A 9,755-nucleotide genomic window follows, 5' to 3' on the forward strand; every position below is an offset into this window, starting at 1 on the left:
AATAGATTAGCCTTAGGTAAAGGAGCAGATCTGGGGGACTCATGGACGTAGAGTATTATGGTGAACTGGTATGTTTGGATGCTGTCCTCCCCACTCTCATTGATCACTCAGGTTTGTTGATGGTGAGGTGATTGTGTGTCTCTTTGGAATGCGTCTGGTGTCTGGGGACAGTTTCACTCTACCATGAATGCGGTTCTGGCCTCCAAGCTGCTTTGCGACAATGACAATTGTTAAAAGCGCTATACAACTCAAATTGAATTGAATTAAATTATAATGTGGAGAAAGCTAGAGGTCCGTAAATGTTGATTATTTTCCAACCGGCCCGACCTGGTGGCTGCCCCCTTTGCACACCTGCAGAGGGTGGGGGCGCCTGCGTAGGGAACCTATAAAGTGAGCGGGGAACGATAACAGATTTGGGTGTACACCCATCACAGATGTACACCGTGACAGCTTTATAGGTAAAACCGAATTTAATTTAATTTTTAAGGATGTGGAAGTCGTAAATCTTCAGTGGGTTTTCCCTGGCCATTAATTTTATACTCGATCTCTAGACTTGCTAGGTGATCCTTGTAAATTATCAAGTAGTCTCAAGTTGTGTTTGAGAACTAACTTGAGAACTCTGTATCAGATCAACAAGTGTGGAGATTTACTTTTAGATACAGTTTTCCACTATACTGTATGTAATTTTTAAAGGGTATTTAATTACACATTGAGCATTCTCTACCGCCAACAGCCTAAACATACTCACCTACGACTTATCCTGAACAGGATTATTTGAGACCTGGAGCCTATCCAAAGGAACTTGAAGCACAAGGTGGGGTACACCCTGGACGGGGTGCCAATCCTTCTCAGGACACACATGCACACACCCACATACTCCCTTACACACTACGGGCAATTTAAAAATGCCAGTTAGCCTAATCTGCATGTCTTTGTACTATGGAGGGAAACTAGATTACCATGAGGAAATCCACCAAAAGCATGCATACTGCACAAATGCAGAGATCACTGAGGCAGGAATGGAGCTCTTACCCTGGAGGTGTGATGCCACAGTGTGAAGAGTGAAAAGCCTTGGAGATACTGCAAAACAGTAACATAGTCAGGTGGGTTGCAAAAATTAAAACTTAGCTTTTTAAGAAGTTATAAAATGCTTAATATGCAAGGTCAATTTTTAACATAATTGAAATATGTTTGTTTTTAAGATCCATGCACTGATATGCATTGGATTGGTTTCCCATCCAGTGTGTATTGTTGTGTTTGCCCAGTGTTTTCAGAAATGTTTTTTTTTTTTATTTCTGACTAGGATAATGCTTTAGTTTACCAACCAAAGAATCTTTCTTCAAAAAATTGGAATTAACGCTGATTAATTGTTGCAGTGTGGAGAGTTACACCACACAATGTTATAATATTTGTAAGAGCCCTAACACAGGGCTTCTGAGGGGATAAATAAAACAGGATCGAAGGATCTTTGGAGATAGTGTGGGATTATGAAATAGGAACTTAATTAGGAACTGAATTAGGAACTGAATTAGGAACTTAAAAGTTCCTAATTCAGACAGACCGGCTTGAAAACACAGAGTTTACACACAGATTCAGTGAGTTTTTTTTGCACGTTTGGAAGATGGCGCGCGCTACACACCCGAGGAAGCTCTGAAGAATGTTCTGGACAGTGGAAGAAGTTTACATTTACCTCAGAAAAAGACTGTGTGGCTCTGACGCATTTTGAAGAGAGAACAGATCCAGCAGAGGACATTCAAGCAAACTGTTATGGCAATGGGTGAGGAGACATTGGAGCTGCACTCGGTGGACTTGGAGATGGAGGCCGTGGAGAAGCTGATCCGCGACCTACAGGTGAAGCTGGCCCGGCTACAGCAGCGAAAAGCCACGCTGGAACCGACGCTTCTCATGAGAATTCTCCGACAACCTCTACTCCGCGTGCTTCTCTGCCCAGGTCCAACGCACTGAGGACGCAGCCCGCCCAGGTTTCCTTCACCCCGGCGCCGGGATACCACGGGGCCTGGATACTGCAGCAGCGGAAGACGCGCGCCAAGCCCCGGGCGAGGACCTCTCCTCCTCCGCCACCACCCGTGTTCGAGATCTCAACCCGAAACCGCTTCGCTCCTCTCCGTGAGACGGCACACGACGCGCTGGTCATCGGAGACTCCATTGTCCGGCACGTGCGTACTACCACGGCTAAAGGTAAGGCGTACACACGCTGTTTACCTGGTGCACGTGTTCTTGATGTTGCTGCACAGGTGCCTGCGGCCCTGAGGAAGAACATTCGAGCTGTGGTTCTTCATGCTGGCACCAACGACATCAGGCTGAGGCAGACGGAGATCCTAAAGAAGGACTTCAGGAGCCTGGTCGAGAAGGTCCGCAGCACATCACCCACGACAAAGATCGTCGTATCTGGACCACTTCCGACATTTCAGAGAGGAGTCGAGAGGTTCAGTAGATTATTTGCCTTCAATGAATGGTTACAATCTTGGTGTCAACAACAGAGATTACCCTTTGTTGATAACTGGAATGTTTTCTGGGAGCGTCCTAGGCTCTACCGCACAGATGGCCTGCACCCTAGCAGAGCTGGAGCAGCGGTCCTCTCTGACAACATCTCCAGGACATTACGAACCATCTGACTTGCGGTAAGTCATACCTCAGATTCTTTAGATATCAGCCACAATACAACTCACCATACTAATAGACGCACACACATAGCTTGTACTATAGAAACTGTGTCTGTTCCCCGAATAGTGAGAAAAAAGAATAAATTCGTTAAATCCAGCCGAAACAATCTGGTAACCATTAAACCAGAAAAAGGCCAAATAAGTAATCGAAGTCTACCTCTAAAGTTTGGACTTCTCAACATTAGATCCCTTACGCCTAAAGCACTTATTGTTAATGAAATGGTAACAGATTATTGCCTTGACGCACTCTGCCTCACTAAAACCTGGCTTAAACCAAATGAATATATTGGTCTGAATGAGTCTACTCGGTCAGGATATTTTTATAAGCACGAGCCCCGTCTAATTGGTCGCGGTGGTGGTGTCGCCACTATCTACAAAGATGTACTCACTGTTACTCAGAAAATAAGGCCCAGGTTTAACTCATTTGAAGTGCTCGTCATCAGTGTTGCACTTAATGAAATACATAATAAACCCGCGCTATATTTCACTCTGGCCACCGTGTACAGACCCCCAGGGCCATATGCCGATTTTCTTAAAGAATTTGGACATCTGCTATCAGACCTAATTGTTAACTCTGACAAAGTGTTGATAGTAGGTGACTTTAACATTCATGTAGATGATGCTAACGACACTTTAGCCCTCGCATTTATGGACTTACTAAATTCCTTTGGGGTTAAACAAAATATAAATAGATCAACTCACTGCTGTAATCATACACTAGATTTAATTATATCTCATGGTATAGATGTCACTAATATAGAGATTTTAACTCAAAGTGATGATATCACAGATCATCACCTCCTGATATATACTCTACCCGTAGAACAGATTAGCTGTGTCTCTCCACGTTATCGATTTGTTAGAAATATGAATCCGACTACTAAAGACAGATTCACAAGTAATCTACCGGATCTGTCCCAAATTCTTATTGGACCCCTAAATGCAGACGATCTAGACGAAGTGACCAGCAGCATGGGTACTATTTTTAGCAGTACATTAGACACTGTTGCTCCCATCAGATTCAAAAAAGTCAGAGATAAAACACTTGCTCCTTGGTACAATAGTCATACTCGCACCCTAAAGAGAGCAACCCGTAACCTTGAGCGAAAATGGAGAAAAACTAAATTAGAAGTTTTTCGAATTGCGTTTAAAGACAGTATGTGCAGCTATAGACGGGCTCTAAAAACCGCTAGGACCGAGCATCTTAGCCAAGAAACCAAAACAATCCCAAGTTCTTATTTAGTACAGTAGCCTGCCTAACAAAACCTAAGATGCCTGCAGAGAGTACTCCACAACATTTTAGTAGTGAACATTTAATGGACTTCTTTAATGAAAAAATCGATAGCATAAGGAAGAAAATAACAGAGGTTCAACCTCTAATAGCATCTCATGATCTAGTTCAGCCTAGAGCTTCACATTTAGATTTTCAGTGCTTTACAGGTATAGGACAGGAAGAGCTGTATAAACTTATCACCTCAGCTAAATCAACAACGTGCCTGTTAGACCCAATACCAACCAGATTTTTAAAAGAAGTGATGCTTACAGTTGGAGAGCCACTTCTAAACATTATTAATTCTTCATTATATCTAGGTCACGTCCCTAAACCTTTGAAGCTGGCAGTTATTAAGCCGCTTCTTAAAAAATCTAATTTGGACGCGAATGAAATAACAAATTATAGACTGATTTCAAACCTTCCGTTCATATCAAAAATATTAGAAAAAGTAGTATCAGCTCAAATATGCACATTCTTGCAGGAAAACAACATCCTAGAAGAATTTCAGTCAGGTTTCAGGCCCCATCATAGTACAGAAACTGCACTAGTTAAGATTGCAAACGACTTGTTTTTAGCTTCAGACCAAGGCTGCATCTCAATACTAGTCTTACTTGATCTAAGTGCTGCATTCGACACCATAGATCATAATATTCTCATAGACCGCCTACAAAATCATATAGGTATTTAGGGGCAGGCATTAAAATGGTTTAGATCATACCTGTCTGATCGATACCATTTTGTAGATCTAAATGGAGTACCGTCTGATGTAATGCCAGTGAAATATGGGGTCCCACAAGGGTCAGTTTTAGGACCTCTCCTGTTCTCAATTTACATGCTTCCCCTGGGAAACATCATTAAAAGGCATGGGATTAGTTTCCATTGTTATGCTGATGATACCCAATTATACATCTCAACAAAACCAGATGAAATACCCAAGTTGTCTAGATTAACAGAGTGTGTCCAGGACATAAAAGATTGGATGACCAATAACTTTCTTTTACTAAATTCAGATAAGACAGAGATATTGCTCATCGGCCCAAAAACCAGCACACAACAGCTTTCACAATTCAGCCTGCGTTTAGAAGGATGTACTGTTACTACTAGCTCAACAGTAAAAGACCTGGGCGTGATATTAGACAGTAACTTGTCTTTTGAAAATCATATTTCCAATATCACAAAAACAGCCTTTTTCCATCTTAGAAATATTGCCAAACTTAGGAGTATCCTATCCGTATCTGATGCAGAAAAGCTAGTTCATGCATTCATGACCTCCAGACTGGACTATTGTAATGCATTACTAGGTGGTTGTCCTGCATCCTCAATAAACAAGCTACAGTTAGTCCAAAATGCAGCCGCCAGGGTTCTCACTAGATCCAGAAAATATGATCATATAACACCTATATTATCATCCCTGCACTGGCTACCTGTTCAATTTAGAATTAATTACAAAATAGTATTACTTACATACAAGGCTTTAAATGGTTTAGCTCCCTCATACCTAACCAGTCTTTTGATACGCTATAATCCACCACGTCCCTTAAGATCACAAAACTCTGGACTTCTGGTAATTCCCAGAATTTTAAAATCTACAAAAGGGGGCAGGGCAATTTCCTATTTGGCTCCAAAGCTTTGTAATAGCCTTCCAGACACTGTTCGGGGAGCAGACACAGTTTTCCAATTCAAAAGTAGGCTCAAGACGCATCTCTTTAATCTGGCATACGCGTAACTCATCCCATAACCTCATACTCCAGTACACCTATCCTGAATGGCAACTACGCTAATTTTCTCCATCTTTTCTGTATTTTTCTACCCATCCTGAGACATCTGGAGATTGTGCCAGCTTCAGTAGACAAAGGCCAACCCTGCGAGGTTTCTAAGGCATCTTGAGAAGGACCTGCTCCAGCTAGATTCTGCTTTATGATGGCTGGAGCTACACATCCTGCTCCTGTGCTTCCAGTGATCTGACCCCATCTGCCCTCTGCACCTACTGCTGAACTGAATCTACACAACTTCTGATAAATTGAACTTTCACCTGCACAACACACTTGATGTTATTTCTATCTGTTATCACCCAGATGAGGATGTGTTCCCTGTTGAGTCTGGTTCCTCTCAAGGTTTCTTCCTATTGCCATCTCAGGGAGTTTTTCCTTGCCACTGTCGCCGTCACCCTTGGCTTGCTCATCAGAGACATTTCATTCATCATTCATTCATTTCATTATTATCACACTTCCAAATATTTTCTTTTCTTTTCTTTTCTATAAAAAAAAAATCTTTAATTTTTTTTTTTGTGAAGCTGCTTTGGGACAATGACCATTGTTAAAAGTGCTATATAAATAAAATTGAATTGAATTGAAAAGTATACTCAAAAAAATACCTCGTTGAATAAACATAATTAAATTATGGAAAGAACTGCCACCTGATTTAATGGCTCTTTTTCAGCATTAAGCAATTTTGTTGGCCCAACTTAATGATCTTAGGTTCAGTCAAATTAATTTTATTAGGTTCATTTAACTTATTTACTACAGCTGTGTCCAACATAATTTAATACTGTTAACATAAATGAATAGCGTTGGTACAACAAATTTTTCAGTTGTAAATTAAGTTGATCCAACTCAAGTAAATTAAAATTTTAAGCCCTGGTCAACAGAATTCTGTGAAGGAAGGAAACATAAGACAAACGGGATAAAACGGAGATTTTTATTTTACACCAGCAGCAACTTACAAATGAGGTCTCAATTTGAAAAGATGTACAAAACATTAACTTTATAACTGTACGTTATGACTTTTAAATATGACAGTTAAATAGAGTTGGTTCAGACAAAGGAGATGGTTGTTGACTTTAGGAGGACACGAGGCGACCATTCTCCACTGAGCATCAACAGCTCCTCTGTGGGAATCGTCGAAAGCACCTAATTCCTGGGTGTCCAACTAGAGAAGGACCTCAGCTGGTCCCTCAACACCAGGGGCCTCATGTATAAAACTTTGCGTAGATTTCATCCTTAAAGTGTGCGTACGCACATAAGGCAGAATTTGCATACGCACAAAAGTTTTCAGATGTATAAAACCGTACGTACGCCAGAACCTGCGCAAGGTTCGCTTTATAAATCACAATTATCTGAATATTGTGCGCAGGTGCACGTGCTTATAGCTTACCCCAATCTCCTCCCGAAATAACCATATTTGGAGGTTAAGACCGCCTATTTTGAATATGTATGATCTCCCTGCATATTAATACGACCGATAATTGTCATTGATCTGTTTGGCTAAAAATGGAAGAACAAAAACGAAAAGCAAAAAAAAGAAACTTCACCGGCTGCGAGATGGAGGTACTGCTGTCTGAGGTGGAGGGCCGAAAAAAAGTTTTATTTGGTGGGCTCTCTGCGGGCATTTCAAATAAAAGAAAGATGGTAGAATGGGAGCGAGTAACAGAAGCAGTCAATGCTGTTACATCGGTGCCTCGCACAGTCCAAGAGACCAAAAAAAAAATGGTCAGACTTAAAAGTTGTGGTAAAAAAAAGAATATGTGCACACAGGCGCAGTGTCGTAACAACTGGTGGTGGTCAAGGAATCACTGACCTCTCAGCCTTTGATGCAAGGGTGGGCGCGATTATAGAGGAAACAGGATTAAGTGGAGTTCTTCCAGAATTCCAAGGTGATACGGATGTGATTTGCGGTGACGATGGTAAGTAATTTATTTATCTACACATTATATAAGTTTTTGTCTGTTTAAAATTCAGCTTTTTTATTGTGGATAATTTAAATCAACCAATTCAAATTCCGCGGAAGTGGAAAGTCCTAAAATATCCAAGTGACAAATCTAGCAATAAATGCAGCTGTATTTAAGATACGTTTATTAAAACAGACGATTTTCCTGTTTATTCATATGCAAAAAATTTAACTTAAAAAGACAAAAGCAAGTCATCAAGTGCACATTTTATTTCACACATTTACAGATATGCAATACAACCTTTAATTAAACGTTTTTTTAATGATTTAAAGGAAAAGTTGATCCTGGAATGCCTTCAAGCCCGGTGAGTGGTCCAAGTGGGGTAGACAAGGGATGTAGGCTTACATCCTATGTGCCACCGCCGCCGCCATCCTGTGTGCCTCCACCAACGTCCAGTGTGCCACCACCAACGTCCAGTGTGCCACCATCATCAAATGCCCAAGCAACCCCATCCTGTGCGCAATCCAGTGCATCATCATCATCATCCTTTGTGCCACCACCGAGCGCTGGTAACTCAAGGCGTGTACTGACGGAAGAAGTCATGCAGACCCAACGTCACATGGTTCATGCTGTTAATGCGGTGTGTTCCGAACTGAAAGAAATTAAAACTATTTTGTCAGAAATAAGTGGTTCACTTAAAGAACTTGTGAAAAAATAAACAGTTTGAATTCACTTGCCTTTTTACATTGCATTTATTACATTAATACGCCGCTGTATTGCCATAGCATTATGCACTGCATTAGAAGGGCCAGGGTCGGGTTCATTATCTTCAGGATGGGCATTCGATGGAACAGGTATACCTTTCTTTTGAGCAATGTTGTGCAACACTGCGCAAGCCACCACAATGCGGCAAACCTTTGCAGGGGTGTACAATACTGTGCCACCAGACGTATCCAAGCACCTCCAGCGTCCTTTTAGCAGACCAATAGTGCGTTCGACCACTGAACGCGTCTGGCAATGTTTCTCGTTATAACGCCGTTCTTGTTTGGTTTGGGGTCTAGTTAGTGGAGTTAGCAGCCACGTTCTAAGGGGATAACCACTGTCTCCTGAGAGGTAAAACATTTACAATTTTTTTAAAGGAAATATAACAAAACAATGAATGTAAATACAGTGGGACAATTAATATAACATTTCAAGTGCTAGGCAGAGGTAACAATTAGAAACAATATTATAAAAATACTTTAAAGAAAGTACATGCTTGTAATAGCCTCCAGATAGCTTTTTGTTTTTTCCAGGGCAATATTGATTCAATATAACATTTCACTTAATTTTTAAACGCTATGAAACATGTTTTGTTTTCTGAAAATTTGCATTGATGTGAAATTTTGCATTAAAAATATTAAAATAAGTGTGGGGTTGTTTATCATTGGAGATTATAATTATACCTAAAAGAAAAAAAATTTTTAAAGGTATGCTTTAAACACATTTGCATCATTATTCAATTACAATTACATGCGCATTCTTGCCGACTTACCAAGAAGCCATCCATCACGCACAGCTCCTGTTTGCAGTCTGTTCCCTACACTGCTGTTGGACAAAATGTAGGAATCATGAGTTGACCCAGGCCATCTCGCAACTACATTTGTCAGAGACATACAGTATGCGCATCACATATGATCTGCACGTTTAAAGAATGAAAATGTTTTCGGTTAACGAAAGCAAATTCATTCTCAGATGGTGCCTTTATTGCAACATGAGTGCAGTCAATAGCACCGATTACATTGGGGAAAACCGGCGATTGCTGCAAATTGCATTTTGATGTTGGCCTGTTCAGCTTGCGTGTAAGGAAAACGGATGTATCGGGGTGCCATCCCCACTATGGCATCCCATACATATGGCATGACACGGCTCAGGGATGACTGCGACATACCCGATCGGTCTGCCAACTTTCGCTGGAAAGTACCAGTGGCCAAGTGGCGTAATGTGGCCAATACTTGTACTTGAACACGCAGCGAGTGGTTTCTCCGCGAGGGTCTATCCAATACTGGCCGTAATTCAGAACACCATTCCAAGAGGATGGCTCTCGGGAATCGAAATCGCCTCATAAGCCAATCATCATCATGAGCAAGGA

At 41.2% G+C, this 9,755-nt stretch overlaps 1 protein-coding gene across 1 annotated transcript in view; it reads left to right on the forward strand.

Moving 5' to 3' along the window:
• Positions 1-8,342, forward strand: part of LOC128514933 (myb-related transcription factor, partner of profilin-like) — an 85,012-nt gene extending 76,670 nt beyond the window's left edge. The window contains 3 exon segments of the mRNA XM_053488848.1: positions 6,921-7,433; positions 7,435-7,639; positions 7,957-8,342. Of these exon segments, the coding sequence (XP_053344823.1) occupies positions 7,227-7,433; positions 7,435-7,639; positions 7,957-8,342 (798 nt within the window). The 5' untranslated portion in view covers positions 6,921-7,226.
• Positions 8,343-9,755: the final 1,413 nt, after the last annotated feature.

The sequence above is a fragment of the Clarias gariepinus genome, chromosome 27, assembly GCF_024256425.1.
Source record: "Clarias gariepinus isolate MV-2021 ecotype Netherlands chromosome 27, CGAR_prim_01v2, whole genome shotgun sequence".
In the NCBI taxonomy this organism is placed as follows: domain Eukaryota; kingdom Metazoa; phylum Chordata; class Actinopteri; order Siluriformes; family Clariidae; genus Clarias; species Clarias gariepinus.